The following is a 20,096-nucleotide window of genomic DNA, read 5'->3' as shown; positions in this document are numbered from 1 at the left end:
GTTATTATTTTCAAACGTAATTTTGAAATGTTAACTATAAACTGGTTGTGTAATAATTTATCATTGAAATAAGAAGGCTACATACGATCTTGGTTTTTGTCCAAACATGTTTTTAAAAGTGAAATTTGCCACTGAGGTCACCAGTCTGACTATCCTCTCTCATCGTTTCACTCAGCATTGCAACTCTGCTTTGCTGACCGCAGTACAAGACAACACTGCTATGAACTGTGTAACCCTCTGAGGAAGAGTCTCTTTAAGTCAAAATAAGTCATACGATTAACCTTTGTTATATAATATCAATGCATTAAACATTTTCAGTTAATGGCCCGCGTTAACATTGACAGCCTTAGGTTTTAGTTGTGCCGTGCTCTCTCCATTTTCAGCTGGAAAACTGTCAACAGTTCCTTTGTCTCCATGAAGCTGTATGTTCACAAAGGTTCTCCAGAAAACATGTAATACCTTAGTGGAGCCGCTGTATTTTTACGAGATGAAATGAAATGTGGTAGAGCATTAACTAATTAGAAATAGGTCTGGAAAATAATTAGGGTAAAAAAAACAGAAAAAGATAAAACAGAGGAGGGGGAATAGGTTATCACATGGATGTACTGTTGCAAAACTAACTTTATAAAGACAAAAAACTCCATTTAGAGCTGAATACTCAACAGCGTTTCCAAGGGTGATTATTTCCCATGTCAATCACTATGGGTTGCATCTATTGGGACTTGTCTGCTCAGCTTCTTTCCTTAAACTCTAAAGGCTCAGCCATGCCAGTCAAGTCCAGACTAAACAGTCTTCTGGAGGTCAGAGGGAAGGCTCTTTGTTCTGGGCCAGACAGGCAGAGACCCAAAAAAAGAGAGATAGGGGTGATGGGGCCAAGCTTTTGTCCGTGTCTGCAGCCTCTTTTGAAACTCATCAAGACACTTTTAACCCATCATAATAACCCAGAAAGGCCCCTTGGTGCTTTTCCTTTTCAGTTCTCTTATAAAAGCCATGAGGAGTGGGATGGGACGGGAGGCTCAACATCTCCAGGGTAAACCAGTTCTGTAAACCAGGACCCTCGTGGCATCGTCAGAATGTTGGGAAATGAAGTAAAGGCAGCCGTGCTGTGAACTGGAAGCTCATCATAATGCCGTTTCAGCTCTTAAACCTCCTTTTTGGGATTAACTGCAGACTGTAAAAGTACACTGCTTGCTTAAAAACAGCCTTCTAAAGTGACTTTTTTTTAGCCCTGACTGAACGCCACAAACCTTTTCTCTCGTGACACAGCTCATTGTAGCATTTTGAAAAAGCCCTGAAACGCTGCGCTATCCTGTTTCACTTTTTTTCTGTGCAAAGTTGTGAAGGGCGTTTCCATTTCTTTTCTTTTCCAATAAAAAACACTATCCGGAGTATCTTCTCCTTTTTATGCTCTGAATGAACAACACTGAAGTTGTTTTGCAAGACATTTTGCTTTCAGAATCCAATCATCGCTGCTCCCCTTGAAGCCTCTCCACAGTAGCTCATCCCCCAACGTTTTCTTCTTTAAAGTTCACAAGCTTGATTTTCATCGTATCATGTGCTGGGATCTATTTGTTGCCTCGGTAGAAGGGAAGAAGAGACCTGTTTGTTTGGCTCCAGGCTGCTCTTTAAACAGCAGAAACTGGGCCAAACAATAATAAAGTCGCTGTATTACAAACCTATGCTTTATATGGCTCGCCTCCTCTCTTTTTAACACCTGTCAACACAGTATAATCATTTTTGAAATATGAATTCAAAGAATGCATAAAAGCCAATTATGAAGTTTAATGTGGTTTCTTAATCACCCAGAAGGAGGCAGACATAAATTAAGCATTTGAATCTGAAAAAGAAAAATCCTCAGCAGACCACCCACTTCATGTGTGATTCACCAGCTTCTTTGATATATGATTAATTTAGCGGGTACTTCAACCCGGAGCCTTTTTCTAGATCCATCACACAATCATACAGCCGAAAGAGGCGTGGGTGGATTTGTCATTTCAAGGTATGGTAAAGTTTGAAAAAGTTACAGTTTAATCACTGCTTAAGTATTGTTTTTTTTTTTTTTTTTCTATTTTTTACATTTTGCTCCCACATTTCAAAGTCCTTCTAGTGAAATGAGAAAGCTTGGCCGATCTGAGAGTTTTCCTCCTGTATGCAGCATGGATTAATGCAGTGGTGCTCTTTCCCTGCCTGCTGCTGCACACTGCCAGTCAGCTGAGAAGTTTCTGCTAGGAAATGTTTTCCCCCATTTGCTTTATTTCTGTGCAGGATTTATGAGCTACATTGCATTAAACACACAAAGAAGCAAAACAGCCCACCAAATCCAGCCCACAACATTTTCCTTGCTTAGCTTTTTCTTTTTCCTTTTGGACTTTCCCTCTCTCTTAGCAAATGGGACTAACTTTGGCTAGCCAGAGTGTTTTGGGATAACTTTTAGCTTTTAATGATTTGCTTTTTATTGAAGTCTCATAAATGCCTTTTTAACCACAAAAACCATGTTTCCGTTTTTCTTTTCTTTGTCACTGAACCCCAATCAAATAGTTTTTGTTTGTTTATTGTTTGATTTCTGCTTTCAATTTTACTATTTCCCTGGGGTTGGGATTTAAAAAATACTAATGCTTTCCATCAGAGGAATATGTTTTTTTTTAATGTAAATCAACCAATTTCATTATGGGTAAAAAACATGTTCTCTTGGTTTTTTTTTTTTCTTTCTTTAAATTAATTACTAACAGTGAAAATTCATTCACAAACTCAGAATAATATGGCAGATCTGATATTTATATTGTAATAATAAAAAGGGACCCAGGTGGGGCTTTATGATCCAAATGTCTCACCAAATTTTCCCCTCGACTGATGTCTACTACCGTTCACTGTCCCACTCTCAGTGCAACAGTCTCAACCAATTATACAATTTTAAGAATTGTATAATTGTATTATACAATTCTTAAAATTCCCACTTCAGGCTAATAAAATTTTATCTTGTATTATCTTATCTTATAATAAGATATGTTTAGATGTTCATTGCAAAGGTAATTTATTTGTAGTCCCTTTAACAAATTCAGCACGAGTCGACAAAATTATTTTTAAAACCTTATTAGATTATTTACAAGAATGCAGAGAAATGGGTAACACTTTATTTGACAGGTTATGAATAAGACTGTCATGACACCGTCATAAACATGACATAACACCTGCCACGAACATGAGTAAGTCTTCATGAATATTTATGACTGTTGTCATAAAGTGTCATTCGGTAAATCATGACACTTTTAATACAAAGTTGACATTATTCAAAATGTCTTTGTTACGACAACTTGACATTAACCAAGAAATCATGATCTGACATAAATTTGTTCTAAAAGTATTACTGATTAAACTTTAAAAATGATGTAGCTTTATGTCATTAAAGCTAAAGTTTACCGAGAAACGTAATCAAAAATATTCGACATCCCTAACAGACAGGATCAGTTCACTGATGTTTATTTTATGTTATTTTTTGCAACGAATGGTGTTACTTTCCCCCTTTGCAGCAGTATTACCATGTTTATTCGCGTTCCTTTTTTTCCCAAACAATTTGCATCACACCAACAGTTTCCCTTTTGAAGACAGCTCTGGCTGTTGTTTACATGAATACATGTAAATGTGTTTGGAGTTTTCATTAAATGTATCCACAACTTATTTGAATGCGGGAAAACTCGACCTTGTTTGCTTGGGAAAACCATTTTCAGAGTAGATCTACTTTTAATGTCCAATTTTAGAATAAGAAAGCACATGCAAACTCATATTTTCAAACATTTAGCCCTTGCTATCAGCTTTGTGCATCTGCCACATTGTGTATTATTTGTGTGTTTGTTTGCATGAGGCTTAAGAAAAGTTAAAATGCCAACAATGTCTGATTAGGAGATAAAAGCAGACTTAGATTGATGGATATTTTTCCATTTTCCCCTGCAGCAAAGAGAAAAGATGTTATCCTAGAAGAAATTGATAAATGTTATTCCCACTGTGTGAGTTTGTGCCTGTGTGAGGGATTTTTGGGGGAGTAACATTCCCTTTGCTGCATGTCAGTAAAGGGCTTCTTTGGCTCAGATCAGCAGAACTTGTTGAAACACTCCCATACCTGGAGGAAGAGCACTGAATATGTTTGGACTCTTAATTGGCACAATTACGATGATTGAGTCATTTTGCTCAGAGTGAGCCACACATTTCGGTACACAGCCAATTATAGCCACAGTGCCTCATAGGCTCTCCCTAGCCGCACACTTGAAAGCAGGAGCGGTGTCCATCAGAGCACAGCCGGAAAAACAGCTGTTCTTAGCTGGCGCTGCTCACATGTTTTCCTTCACTCAAAAATTTATGAACAGTTTTAAAAAACGCCTGGCGCCGTGAAGCTAGATATAAAAATCCAGAAAAATCTTTAACATTGTGCTATTTGTGGAAAGACCGGTCATAACATGCAATAAAATGTTCACAAAACAAACATTTAGTGAAATTCTAGGTTGACTTTTGTTTAGTTTTACCAGCAGACATGGAAAAAGGAGATGAAAGCTCTACCTCCCTCATTTTGCAGGGTTGGTGGGAGGAGAAATGCTGATTGCAAAGTAGTGATGAGAGGCTTGTCTGGGTAGGGATTTGAGGTCAAAAGCAGATCAGAGTCTGGTAATTTACTGCATGAGAGAAGACTCTTTAATTGACTTGGATGATTTAGCATGCAAACTGCTCTCTGATGCTGTGAATGTGGAGGAAACGTATAGCTGGGGAGGGCTTCCTGCTGCCTGCTGGTGTATTTCTGCATTATGATGACATGCTAAACTCAAAGTCATGTTAGAATGCTACGAGTTACTGTTCTTGATTAATCAAACATCAGATCCTATTACAGAAAACAAATATGACTATTCTGTGATGTATTAAGACAGCATACACAGACAGATGTTCAGGGTAGATAGAACCAGCAATCATGATTCCTCTAAGTGCAACTCTCTGGAAATATCCAACTGTACTCACAGTCTAGAGCTTTTGTGTTTGTTACCCAGATCTAGTCATTGACAAACTCCACTTGGGGACTGTGCTTGGTTCTCTTTACAGTAGGAAATACAGTGAAAGGTGCAGCAACGTCGCCACGCCTTAGTAGATGCCAAGGAGGTGAAAATGAATGACTTTGCAGGCATGCCTGCTTGGTGTTACTGCTTCAGAAATTGAAACAACCTTCTGATCCACTCTGCTGTGCAGTTCACCGGCAGAGCGTAGGCATTTCTGACATCCAAGTCAAAGTCGCTCATCTCCTTGAGTTTGTCGAAAAGTAGGTGAACCTGTGTCACCAAATCATAATATCAACATGGACCAAGATCCCTCACATTAGACAATTTCTAAATGCGACAAATGTTTTTTTCCTCTTCACGACATATCTTTGAACTGAATGTGACTTATACTCTGGAGCAACTTTTAATTTGGAAAATACGGTACTCCTAGTATAGACAGCTGCGACAGACTGGCGACCTGTCCAGGGTGTACCCCGCCTCTCGCCCGGAACGTAGCTGGAGATGGGCACCAGCAACCCTCCCGACCCCATTAGGGACAAGGGTGACCAGAAAATGGATGGATGGATGGATGGATAGTATAGACAGTGCTTCTGTGTTTCTCTGTGTCTCTTTGCTGTCCTGCTAGCAACATGTCAGTCATGGCGTATGGCTGCTCATTTGATAAGAAGCACCAAGTTCTTCTCTATCTTTTCTACATTAGTTCCAGAGCAAATTGTTGTTGTAATTGTTGTGTGCAGGTGTACTGCTGAAATGTTTGCTACCTGGTGGGTGTGTCCTCAGTGTCAGCCATCTTGTGTTCTAACTAAAGAATGCAGCTACTTTATAGGAAGTGAGCTAATAAGAGCAGGGGTTTGGTTCAAAATGCAAAGAACGTCAAAGCAACCTAAATAATAAATTGTGCATTGTATATGTTTGCTTAACATGAATATGAAAATATTTGATCTCTGAACACTGAAATTATGGTAGCCTTTTCTTGTCTGCTGATAGTTTCTGGAACTGTTTCATTATTGTGTGCTGGCGCCGAGTCAATTTTGTAATAGCTGACTGCAGCTTTTTGCAAGGCTGTCCACAGGGATTTAGGTAAGGACTGATTGTTGGCCAGTTATCCATCTGAAGATGCAATATTCTTGCTTAAAGTCTAGTTTCAAGAAAAAACAAAAATAAAAGATCTATCTTTAGATTTCCTTGGTCAGCTTATCCTTGATTTAATTAATTTCAAAATATAGCAACAAAGCAACTTTAACATGCAGGACTATAATTAAGATTAAATTGGGACGAAATAAACTGGCTTAATTTGAAATAAACAGAAGTTGATGTGATGCTGTGTCTCACTTTGCCTTATTTTTCAAATTATTTTGCTTCAATGAAAGGAGTGGGAGTTGAATAAAATTAATGTGATTTATTCTAAGGTACATTTATTTCATCGTATTTTCCAAAAAGCATCCTGATGTAACTATAATACTAAATTTAATAATGTAGATAAACTGAACTGGAATGATTTGTTGATTGGGATCACAAAAACTTATCATGTACACAAATAATACGCCTCCAAATTTTGTTTCAAATTGATTCCTATGTCTAAAGTTTGTGCTATTAATAACTCTAGTATAACTCTGACTTTCCTAAACATTGCATGATGTTGTTTTAACACAGGTATTGTAGTTAAATGTATAATTTAATTTAGTCATAATCATTTATGTGTAATTTTGCTCATTTCAGGCAAAATAAAGAAAGTCAATTATTAAAGGTAATATTCTTTTCAGGTTAAAAAAATTGCTTAAGCTTTTGTCAAACTTATGTGTCTATTTTACTGCTGAATCTAAAACATCTATGTAGTTAAAGAAATGCTGTTATGAGTGTATTGTTGTTGTTTTTTAAAGTTTAATGCTCTATGCAATGTTAATGAGTTCCCTCAAGTGGTCAAACAATTGTTAGCTAAATTAATGACAGAATAGGTTGGACTGTTCTGTAGCTGGAGTCATTCCAAGCATTTGGCAATCTGAGGTGAGTTAACCTTCATCTGAAGAGCGTAGCATGAGATTTAGTTATGCTATTATGAAACCGTTTCAATAATGCTGGAGCATTATTCACTTAATCATATGCCAGTGATGACAATGCAGGGCAGATGCATAATGGGTGGGATTTTATGTGTAGTTTTATAATTTAGAGAAACACTTTAAATGTGATTTTGTCACCATGGTAACCTACAGCACATTGTACAGAGATGATATAGTCAAATCACAACAGAAAGCAGTACATAAAGGCAGCTATGTATAATATTGAATGTTGTGGAAAAGTTAATTTATTCCAGTAAGTCAATTCACTAAGTGAATACATTACATAGATTTATTACACAGAGACTGATGATTTAAAGTCTTTTCTTCTGTTAATTATAATGATGTTCTGATTTCTTCGCAGCTAATGAAAACACATTTAAGATTAGAATATTACATCAATAAAGAAAGTCAATTATTAAATTATTTTCTTACTGTTCTGTTTCCAGAACAGTAAGAAAATATTTTTAACACAGAAATCTGAGTTTCATAAAAAGTAACACCTTGACAGTTATTTTCAAAGAGTACTCATTTTACAAATATGGTCATAAAATCAGTGAACATCACGTTTGCAGCCGCCTGACCTCAGGCATGAGCCCTGCATCAGGGAGACTCACTTACAATCAACTTGGGGAACACTATTCACTCTGGCATTTCCATTATCTAATCCATGTAAGGGAAAAGCATTAGAAGCCACGGTGAGCACTCATAAATTCTGCAGAACACACACCTGCATATAAATAGCAGTCAAATTGCAGACAAAGCTATTCAGCCTCTTTCTGAACTATCATGCGCTTCACACGCTCCAACTAATGTACCAGGAGGAGAGTCCAATATCAGGCTGCAGGGACACAAGATTGGGCTGAATGTTAAAAGGGACATAAATCATAACTTTGATTTGTGGATACTTCTATGAAATGTGACGAAAAGGTCAAAGACGTGCTTTTAGAATAAAGAAACAGTACTTTATCATTCCCATGATTTAAAATGAGAACTTCTTTCAACTATATCAATTATTAGTAAATATGTATATTTATATGAGACCTTTTAAATTCTTCCTCTGGGTTTCCATTTCTGTCTTTACAGGGAAATAATGCAACATTTCTAACCAGTTTTCCCTGTTTTTATTGGAGTATTGTTTTTACCATTTACCATTAGAATTTAATGACAAATTGTTTGTGGAGATTTCCAGCTGATATCAGAGCTGTGTTAAAGTTGAGACTCATAATGATTAAATATGCAGAGGGTGTTGATTATTTAAAATCCGATGATTTTTCTGGTTAACCAGAATCTAGCCAGGTGAAAACTCAAACGTCAGAGAGGAAAGAAATTCTCCTAAGAGATGAAAACACTGATGGTCTGTTATTACAAATGCTTAATGCTTAGTTTTAATTTGAGAGGGTAATTAGTTTTTATGCAGGGCAAGGATGATTTGGATTGCTTTTTTCAGAAATTGGAAAAAGCTGTGAGCACTCAGATTTTTATATTTACGCTGCAAAAACATAAAATCGCACAAAGTATTTGCGTCTAGTTTCTAGTGCAAATATCTTTGTGCACATAGAATAAGATAAAACTATTTAGCAAGATAAATGAGCTTGTCTTAAATCAACAATTCCATAATAAAGAAAGTACTAGTTGTATTGATAGATTAGTTCACTCGTAACAAGACACTTTTGAAGTATTATAAGTGAAATAATCTGCCAGTGAAAATAGTACTTGTTCCATTTAGTACACTTGTTTTATTTCAAGTGTACTAAGATATTTGCACCATAAATTATACTTCTGTTTTTGCAGTGTTCATGTGTTTCACATTTTGAAGATATATATAAATATGTTTTAAATAAATCCATAGGGGAGAGAACATTTTTCATGAACCAGAAGAACTTGAAAAAAAAATCTGAATTGACTAAATGTTCTGTTGGCTAGACAAAAGATTCAAAACTACAATTGTTGCATCTATACAAATTGTTCCTGAACTATGCTACACATTATCTAAGCTTTCATCTTTTAATTTTCAACTAGCCTTAGAGCAAGGGAAGCTAAAACTACCCCTCCATCGTGGTTCCCTCTGTCTCCTATTGTTTTTGGATTCCCTTCTATCGTGGAGCTCAAGAACAACCTAAACCTCAGGTCAGGAAGAGACACAAATCAGGAGGAAAGATGTGAAAGACTTTGAAGGTTGCAGAGGTTTTAAAGAAATATGAATTGATTTGAATTGCAGTCTGCGCCTTATGCAAATCAGGCCATTTGCAATCCAAATTGGATGACGAGGTACAAGACATGACTGCAAATGTTCACCTCACGGGCAAGCTTTCTCTGATCAAGCAAATCGAATACAACACATCTTCTGGTGAACTCTTTTTATCAAGCAGCGCATGTACGTGGGTGCAGGAATGGACAAACACTTGACCTTGTGCAGACATGCCACACATGCCAACCCTCATTTACTTACAATGACGTGTCTGCTTTGGTTGTGCAGGAAAAGTGTGAGACTACCTCCTGCTTCAGCCCCGTGGAAAGAAAAGTCATTGATTCTGGGGTGGAGTGGGCAAAAATGTGAGCTGTCAGTAAGCTGCCAAAGCTGCTGACTGTACGAGAGGCCAAGACAGCAGCCAAATCCAAACAATGGAAATGTACTTTCTGGACATAACAAGCTCCTAATGTGCAGGGAATGCTTACCTCCATACTCCGCCTAAATCCAACTCATAAATCTTCCACAATCCCATCCTGTCCAAGTGAAAACAAATTTGCCTTACTCCACTTCAAAGCACGGCCGCATTATACGTCTACAGCCAGAACTGTTCTGGAAGGTTTGTTCTGTTTCCACGAGCCTGGCAATCAGGACCAGGCCACCGTTCTGGACGTCTCCGTTATTTTCAGATGACTCACAAAACGCCGTGAACCCTTCCAACCCCCAGGAAAACGCACAACTTTGACATTTATGCTTGTAGTGCTGACAGCTGCTGTTGAAAGTGTGACCGATGAACTGAAATGGCTTTCTGGACACCCACAGCCACTGCAAACCATTCACATTGTGGTGATGGAGATTTGCTTACATGAACTCCGCTCGGTGTTTGAACGCTTGTTGCAGCAGAGCTAAACGCTGTCTTTAAAATATTCAGAAGCAGAATATCTGTGCAGGCCCTCTGGGAAGAAAAAACACTTTGAAAAATGACACAAAAAAAAACAGGCACTAAATTATTCAGAAAGTCAAGCACTTGGTAAGCCAACAATCAGAGAATCTGGACATCTTAGAGGGCAAATTTTGAAATAATTTACAACTATCTTGAACAAAAGAAAAAAAACAAGGAGATGATGAAATAAAAAGATAAAGGAGGAAATGCAGAAGGGAAGAGAAAAATATTGAAATAAAGATAAAGATGTGCAGAAGAAGCACACACAGAGGATGTTTGTTCAAGCCAAAGAATAAGAAGGGGCAGCTAAATGGGTCTTTCTGTAAAGCGCAGGTTCTATCAGAACTGTCTCACTATTATCTCTTCAACATGAAATGACAGTGCACAACTTCTGAGAGGGACAAGTTAAATGTTTGAGCTAATATGTCGGCATTTTATGGTGCAACAGAAAACGTTTTGTTACCTTTGAAGGCAGGAAATCTACTCCTTTTCTTCCTGTTTCCAATTTTGGGGTGTTTTGTTCCCTTTGCCAACTGCTGGCATCAGCCTTAAAATTTAATCTTAACTAACTGTGTCAGACATTCCTCTGATGGAGACACGGCATGAATCTAAAGGGGATTATGAAGTGATTAATGAGATTTGAAATAATTTTTAAAAAAGCATTCTTGCAACAAAAATATGTTTTTCATGTAGTGTTCATACTTCTTCAAATCTGTGGTTAATTTCCTGAGTAAATGTTTAACTTCTGGAGGCTTCCTAAAATGTTTGCACAACTCTGCATCAAGGAATCACCAAACACAAACACTGGGCTTCACAGATGCACTCCTTGATCTGATTAATGTTGTAAAATTTGTGATTGTTTAATCAGTAAAGTCTGCACTCATTTCCAATATACACACCTCAGTTTCTTCACTTAGGAACAATATATTTTTAGTTCTTTCTATTTTAATCTATTCTAGTCCCAGAAAAGGCCAAACTTTAAAGTTATTTTCTTCGATTTTTTATTTTTTAAAGAAATCTGGTCCTGGTTAGCAGCTGGTTGGATCACAAAGACTCCAACATGAGAATTAGAAGAACTAGATGCTAACAGGTTGTTAGCAGGTAAATTTTGTTTGTTTTTTTATTCATGAGTGAAACTTCATTTTTATGATACACTAACCTGCAGTAGTTGTGGCTTCCCAGACCTCCTTCTCCATTGGGATATTTGAGGGTGTTGTAAGGGTGCTGGAAAGTCTCATTCCAGAATAGGCATGGTTTCCCTCCATTCAGGCTGGTCTGGTTCTGGAAGCCCCTGTAGTCCTGTCCGTTGGCAGTGTAACACTCTAAAAGAGAAGAGAAAATTAGAAATTAATGGAGAAAAAAGGGACAAATAAAATAATATCAAAATCACCTGTCTGGCATAAGTGATCATACATCTTTAAAGATAAAAAAAAATGTTCTTCATTGGGCATATCTACATTCTTTACGATGACATTTGTGCTTTTAAAACATTTTAATGTGTCTGGAATGATTGTAAATGGTCTTATTAGTGCACAGACCCACTACTTTTAAACTCCAGCCAAAAATATGAGAGCAAAACCAATAAAAGCCCTGTTTCAATTAATACCAACATACAGTGAGATGGGGAAAAAGCCACAGAGCTATACAGCAAACGCAAGTATGGCTTGAATTTAGAAGTATATAACAACCATATGTGGATTTCCAAAGAAAAACAATGATTGGTGGAAGGGTTCTCTTCCCTGAAAAACAGGAATTCAAATAAATAAAGCCTGATGGAAAGTTGATGATCTATCACCGCTCGCTGTGAGCCCACAGGGTTCCTCTTACAACACTTAACACTGGTAAAAAGAAAACCACATTCCTCTTTTGATGACATTAAAAGAGAAAACATTAAAAATGTTATGATTACTCAGGGTGCAGATGCTGATAATTGGTACAAATGACAGAGGTGCATAACAACTAAGAAACCAACGGCAACAAGAGAGAGAAGACAGAGTCAGGTAGACAGCGACGTTTAGTAGTTTAAAGGGAGAAAGTTTGCATTAAAGTTTTCAATATATCATAATATTTTTCGGCAGAAATGAGAGTTTTGAAATTAAGTTAGTCATCAAAGTTTACACTATTCTGAGAGGTGATTCAGTTAAATATTCATTCCCGAGAGTAAATAATCATTACAAATCACAAAAAATTATACATTTCCCACATCTGTGACAAGACATGTTTTTATTTTTTTTATTTGAAAGAGGAAAACCATACACAAAAACTTATTAATTTAGTAATTAGGAATTATTTGGCAAAGGAAAAATGTAAAGTCATGTTTCATCTATATGGAGATACAGTAGTATTAGGTTAGTCAGTAAAAAATGTAAGATTTGAAGTAATTTCCTTAAAAGCCTCTTTTCAAATAATAACAAGATCATGTATAAATGTTGGCACATAAGTTGCAATATTTTAAATGTAAGATTTTGGGATCTTTTGTCCTGCATTTTGCAATGATCCAGGGGAAAAGAGAATGTTTACTGAAACGATCTTGGTGTTGCTGTCTGCACAACAGGAAGAATAAACATGACTGAATGAATTATGACAGTATGCTATTTAGCCAACAAATGTTAAGGAAATTATATTTAAAGCATGCTATAAAAAAACCCAGTTGGATTATATCTTCTTTTTAATTAAATGTTATTGTTTAATTCTGAATTATATATATAAAAAGGCTGTGTTGTTTTTTGGTGTATGAACTGACAGCTCATTTTATTAGAAACATGTTGCAAGTATTGGACCTCACCATTTGCCTTTGTAATCTCTGACATCAAGAAGGCATTTTACTTTTACAATCCACTGCAGATCCCTGGATAGTTTTGCTTTTTCTGACTTTTCTCTACAAACCAGACATGATTGTTTCAGCAATTTCTGAAACACTCAGAGCAGACCATTTGGGACCAACAACCAAATGGGTTGCTGATAATGGGGGTTTTTTTATCACTAAAATCTCATTTCTTTCTCATTCTGGTTGTCGACTTGAATTTCAGCAGGCTGAGAAGAAGACTACATGCATGAATCGCCGCCATCTGATTTAGCCGATTGCTCTTTATGCTGACAAACAGTTGAACAGGCGTCCCTAAAATGTGGCATGCAAACAATATATTCGCATATATCAATACTTTAGTATTAAGATTATGGAAGGACAAAACTGTCCAGATGGTTGGAAAGAGGAGGAAGTTGAATTTCTCTAATAATTTCCATGAATGTAGATCACTGATTGTGTCAACAAGTAAAGACTTTGTCACAGTTGTAAACAAAAGTTGCTGAAAATACAGAGCAAAATGTATGAATGTGCTCAAATGTCTGAATGTGCTTGCTATTACTGATGGAATCAAAGAAACATGTTGTTCTTGGTTCTATTATAACACCAATTACCCTCAGTGTCTGTCAATCAAACATTAAGAATGAAAGAAGAATACTTGCTTGTCTGGCTTGTCTCCAAGGGTCTTGTTGCTATGTATGTGGTTAGCCAATAACCGGCCTCTTTTTATCAAGTCAAGCTGTTTGAACCGAGTATGAGCTAATGCATTGCAATATGACAGTCATTATTCCCCTTGGTGAACCAGCTGTGATCCATCGTTCTCTATCATTCTGTTTCAAGGTTTCAGAACTTCCTCTCTTGCATCCTATCGTTTGTTCTCCTTCAGCATTTAACTTGTCTCAAGCTTCCGCATCCCAACCTTTCAGTGCAGAAACAAACATTTTTCTTTGGGGAATCCTGCACACCTGAGAGGCTTTCTGTTCCAGGGTTCATTCTGATGTTCCCGCTTTGTTTTGTCTCTTTAAGGTGTAGTACAGAAAAAAAATTACTTTAATCCAAGATATTTTTGTTTTCAATGTGCAGTCTGATAGAGAATGAACTAACTTATCACAGCCAAGAACAATCTAAAGGGGAAACAAAAACCTGATGATCAGTATCATAAACATACAGCGCAATAAAGTATTCACTTTTTTTTGTTTCTACTCACTTATCACGCTTAAAAGTTAAAAATCATGAAACAATCCCAATACCAGAAACAATTCATTTGAAGACAATGTAGTTTACAAATACAACTGCGTTTGTTTTAGTAAAAAAAGAAACTATCCAAACTTGTAGGCACAATGTGAAAAAAAAAAATGACTCTCTAAACATGACAACTGGTTAGAAAACCTTATTTGAAACTTGTTTTTGTATTTACTCAGTTTATCTTTGTGTGATATGATTGTGTGTGTGTGTGTGTGGGTGTGTGTGTGTGTGTAGGTGTGCGTAGGTGTTGTTGTGTGTACGTGCTTGTGTGTTGCGGGGTGTGGGGGGTGCGTGTGTGTGTGTGTTTGTGGTGATCCGAAACAAGATAAGAAAGCATGCAAGGGGCCAAACAGTATCATAGAAATATCTCTGAATGACCGTCTGGACCGCCATGGAAAAAAAGAAACTGCCAACGACATTTTTGGCACACAGTCGGGGAAGGACAGGTGCTGCAATAATTATTCGGAAGACTGACAATTGACAGGTGAGTCCAAGTGTAAATAATTGAAATATGCAACATTAAAACAGAAGGAAGAAGGAACAGGTAATGAAAAATGAAGAAAAGCCAGGTAACTGCTGAGAAAACAAAACAAAGACCTTATCCACAATCAGAACTACAAGTAAATAAAAAAATAAAAGCCACATACTTTGAGAGTTTCATAGATCTGTATTGAGTGAAACATGACTTCATTGAGCAGTTGCTTTGCGTTACCTCAAAGACACAATTAAAGGTGTAACTTCACTTTTTAAACTAAATAAATGGTGTGCATTATTAACAGTAGCTAGCTTACACTCAAACATGCATTCCAGCTTCTTGCATGAACCGCCGAAGTACTACTAACACGTCACTTCATTGTGAGTCAGGAGCCCAGACTATTCTCAGTGCGACAGCCAGAGTTGCTTTTAATTAAGGTTGCTTTGGCCGTGTTGCTCAGCCGAGCTCGTCAGCCATCCATCGTCTGCCTGACAGGAGCTCGGCTGGAGTGGAGGAGCGCTGGGGTGTCAAGTTTCTGCAATTATGATGCCTCTCTATTGTTGGTGAGTGTCTCCCATCTCTCTGTGCGCAAATTAATGTTGTCTTGACATGCAAGGATATCCTCTATCAGATCATAAATCCACCTGAGATTGGCTGGTGGAGAACATGACTCCATAAAGCTACAAAAACAACTTAACGAAGAAGCTACTGAAGTTACGCCCTCCAACGCAGACATAAGGGACATATAAGAGGGATGGTGGTTATAATCAGGCCCACGCCCAGAGGACATACAAGCCATAATAATAATGAACACTTCTCACATCTGAATAGACGCACCTGTAAGCAGATGGAACTGAACACGTTCATATTGAAGATTTTGAAGATAACACCATGTTGTGATATGATAAGTAACAGCTGTAATGTGATCAGTTCAGCTGTGGTGGTAACAGAAACTATGGTGCATTATATGCTGTAAAATAGCACATCGCTGTCAGAAGATACAAAACTCTTGAACCTTTTCCCATTTTGTCATGTTACAAACACAAAATACTGTGGATTTTATTGGACTTTTATAGTAGATCAACTGGAAGGGAAAGGACCCATTGTCTTCAAAAGGTTTCAGTTACATCTGCAACCTTTTGGTCTCTGCCATCTTGTCACGGCTAAAGGTGGACATTTATGCATTTTTGTTCTTTGCAAAATAGCTCAGTCAAATTGGATGGAGAGGTGGAGGAACATTGATTTTCAATTCTCAAATGGATGTTAGCTCTGGACTTTGACTGGGCCGGTTTAACACATGAAGATGCTTTGTGCTAACCTGTTGCCGCAACTAACAAATGATTATTCTATCAATTATTCTGAAGATAAATCAAATATTCCATTCTCTAATGGATTAATCACAATCATTCCAGTCCTACTCTAAATTGTTTCATAGTTGCTTTTTCTGTATATTTAGGTTCATTCCTGTGTTGAAAGGTGAACCTTTGTCCCAGTCTCAAGTATTTTACAATCTTTAAAAAGTTATTGACACTCTTTCTTTTATCTAATTCCTCTTTAACTTCCACCAAATGTTCTTGTGCAATGCATTCGGTGGCCTTGATGATGTTCCTGTTAGGTCTTCACAGATCTGAATTAATATTAAGAGTGACACTGGACTGTACTTACTAATTAGGTAACTTCTAATGGAAATTGTTGTATGGAATTTTATCGCCCTTATATTTTATTTTAAAAAGAGACGTGTAAAAATACATAATTTTCTCTCCAGTTCACAAGTATGTACTACACTGTTGGTCTGTCACAAAATATCAACATGAAATGTTATGATGTTTGTGGTTGCAAAATGGATAACAGCTCGAAGGGTATAAAACCTTTTGCAAGGCACAGTGTATGAGGATTTCATACTATATTTACATTTTGTTCTGAATCCTGGCAGCCAGGACAGCAGAGCAAAAAGACGGGGAAACACTCCCACTAAGAGGTTGGCACTGGCACAAGCACAATAATGAGTAACTACTCCCTGAAAGCAATCATGACTTCCCGAGTCAAAGACGATGCCACAAGGAAAGTTGCTTCCTAAATGAGCTCATGGACTTCAAATACTTTCTGTTCGAAAAGGGCAGGTACTGAACTGACGAAGCTCAGCTGCTCGATGTGATCAATCCATAAGAATAAGATGATTGACACTTTTAATGTCTCCCTTCCTTTCTCCTGCTTCGGGAAACTTTCCTCCTGAGTTTCAGAAAGGAGCATGGCCCGTCTGGAAGCGGTTGCAGCTGGCAATCCCTCAGCCGGTTTGCGGCCAAGCCGGGCTTCCCGGATTAGACGGTGAAATTTGCAGAGTTTTTGCCACCGTTAAAAAAAATGTGTGGTTGCTTGTGGTGGGAATGGGAAGTGGAAGCTCTGGAAGAACCGAGAGATAAGTGAGGTCATCGTAAAGATGAATAGACTATTTAAAATCCCTGCGGATAGCCACACATCTATCAAGCTAAAGAGAAACGCTGCGCTTCACCTTTGAGCGGAGCGGTTTATCCACGACCCGGAGAAATGAAGAGATGATCCGCCGATTGGATCGTGACCACTTTACGCTCAACTCCCCTGAGAACACGCCCTACGCCCCATCATTCCCCTCTCCCTTGTCACCAAGCAACTGTTGGGCTCTCGTCACATGGGTCTTGGCTTTCTTGTGGTTTTATCACAGGCCAAGATGGGAAACAGAACCTCGACCGCATGAAACACATGGGGGAGAGAATCGGGGAAATAAAATCCTCCAATAAAATACGTGCAGATCTAGAAATAGAAAAAAAATCTAGGAAGGGAAAGAAGAGGACTCGCCCTCGACCGAGCCCGGCGCTCAGAAACTCCAGCACCACCCCAGCAATGAGAAAAACAAGAAAAACATGCAGAGGATCGCTGGAAGACAGCTAATCGCCCTGTTATTATATTTGCTGGGATTTGCGGCTAATGACTTCCACATTGCAACTTCAAAATGATTCTCCAAATTGGGGTGAGATGGAAGGAAAAGGGGGGCTTGGCTTCAGTTCATGTGATCTCAGGAAATAAACAAGTTAACAAACAAATTGTTTCTGTTAAACACATTGTCAGGTCAGATAAGTGACAGAGCGCTTATCTGTTGTGTTAGCTACGTGGAATGAAAAGCAGCGATAATTACAAACAACTGCTTCCTCTCTCACAGAGGGCTGGCATAAAGAGCTCCCTTCCATCTTTATTATATGCTTTGGGCTTTAGGGACAGCAAAATAGGCTTTGTGCACGAGCGATATTTCCACTCTAATAAAATTACACAAAATGAGCGTAAGCTCGGACAAAAACATATTTGAACAAGCAGCGACAGTAAAAAAAAAAGAAAAAAAAAAGAAGGAGCTGCACTCATGGGGGTTTTTGCAAACCTTCCAAAGCATACAAACACAGTTGACAAGAGAAGCAGATTACTCGTACACAATAATCTGCTTCCTCCGCGGTGCGCTGGTAGCTATTACTGTTGTGGTGCTCATTAATGTCAGCGAAGTAAGAACAGAGGCCAGGACCAGGCCAAGCCAGGCCAGATGCGAGCAGGTTACAGAGTTCCTTTAAGAGTAAAGAGGAGGGTGTGTGTGTGGGGGGACGGAGGAGCACAGCTGGCTGCAGCACAAGTCTGGTTCCCCTTTCCCCTTGAGCGGTATCCGTTTCCACACCAAAACCACATCAGACCTCAGAGGATGGCAGCGTACAGCTTAACATTTATTATCCACGTTTCACAGATATTTGCATGTTCAGCGGGGCATAATTTAATGAAGTTGCACTGCAAAAACACAATCTCTTACCAAATTGGGCTAGTTTCTAGAGCAATTACCTTAGTATTCTTAAAAGAAGACAAAACTAACTTACCAGTACCTTTTTAGCAAGCTGTGGGAGCTTGCTTTAAGTCAATAATTCTTTAATATCGATGAAAAGGTACAGATTATTTCACTTACAAAACTGGAAAAATGTCTTGTTATAAGTAAAATAATTTACCACTGAACTAATACTTTTTATCAATATTAAATTAAGTATGTAACTTTTATTAAATTTCTTTTTTTTTTTTACATATTTATTGAAACTGCCACTATGTCGTGACTGTTTGTTATGAGACTGCCTTCTCCTAGTGCTAACTAAAAACAACCAATCAGAGCCAGGAGGCGGGTCTTAGCCACACCTAAGACCCGCCTCCTGTCTTCTACCACTGCAGCTTTTCCCCATCATTAGATCATGTTGTGAATGCTAAGGCTAGTTAGCATAGCCACCGATGATGACAGATAAATAGCTTCCTGTAATGGTGAGTTGTTCCACCGCCATTAGCATATTTAGCAGCATATACATGAGTTTGAGTGACAGCATGAAACAACCAATCCTAGCTCTGATTGGTTGTTTTTGGTTGGGAGCATTGCATTTCTTCAGATGACAATAGTAGCTCAGCAAGGATATTTTCACAGATTATCTGTCTCATCACAATGTGTCATGACATGGTGTCAGTTTTAACAAATATTTAAAAACATATTCGGTAACACTTTATTTGACGGGTTGTGAATAAGACTTTAGCTTTAATAACATAAAGCTACATAATTTTTAAAGTTTAATCAGTAATACTTTTAGAACAAATTTATGTCAGATCATGATTTCTTGGTTATTGTCAAGTTGTCGTAACAAAGATATTTTGAATGTCAACTTTGTATTAAAAGTGTCATGATTTACCGAATGACACTTTATGACAACAGTCATTGCTGAAATATTATATGTATTTTTTTCTTTCTTCAAGAGTATTAAGATATTTGTTGCAGAAACTAGACCAACTTGGTAAGATTTTGTGTTTTTGCAGTGTGAATGTTGCTTCAGAGAGAGGAATTCTGCAGTTAATGGCCCCCACATTCTCCCATCTACCCCCTATCCGTCCGGCATTCTTTTAAAAGCATCCTCTGCAAGAAGGTCAGTGAAAGTACAAAGACAAAAAGAGTCGCCGGAGGCTCTTCAGTACCTGAAATTCAGGTGATGAAATACCAAAGTTCTTTTCATTTTCCTCTTTTGTCGCATATGTTGTCGCCCAAAATAAACCGAGACTTCACTGAGGCCCCAGAAATAGTCTTCATCACCGCAATTCTTCCTGCAGAAAACCCTCTGCTGCACCACCCTGTGAGTTCACCGCCACAGCGGCCACAGACCCACACAGCTCCTTGCCAGAGTTGCAGGGTAGCACCTATAAAACGTGGCCCCATCTCGTTTTTGCGCGGCCCCTATTATTTAGCTCTGTAATGGAAAGAGCTTAATCTGCTGGAGCCGATGGTGGGTTGAAACCACAGCCGAAGTACCCTCTGTTTGAAGC

General features: G+C 38.0%; 1 protein-coding gene across 2 annotated transcripts in view; it reads right to left on the bottom strand.

The window, feature by feature from the left end:
- Nucleotides 1-20,096, bottom strand: part of kremen1 (kringle containing transmembrane protein 1) — a 77,074-nt gene that overhangs the window by 32,821 nt on the left and 24,157 nt on the right. For both annotated transcript variants that reach the window (XM_028034553.1, XM_028034554.1), the window contains exon 2: nucleotides 11,381-11,543. In XM_028034553.1, the coding sequence (XP_027890354.1) occupies nucleotides 11,381-11,543 (163 nt within the window). The remainder of the gene's footprint in view (nucleotides 1-11,380; nucleotides 11,544-20,096) is intronic.

The sequence above is a fragment of the Xiphophorus couchianus genome, chromosome 12 (genome assembly GCF_001444195.1).
Source record: "Xiphophorus couchianus chromosome 12, X_couchianus-1.0, whole genome shotgun sequence".
NCBI classification, from domain to species: Eukaryota; Metazoa; Chordata; class Actinopteri; order Cyprinodontiformes; family Poeciliidae; genus Xiphophorus; species Xiphophorus couchianus.
This window is presented reverse-complemented; position numbering and strand designations above follow the sequence as displayed.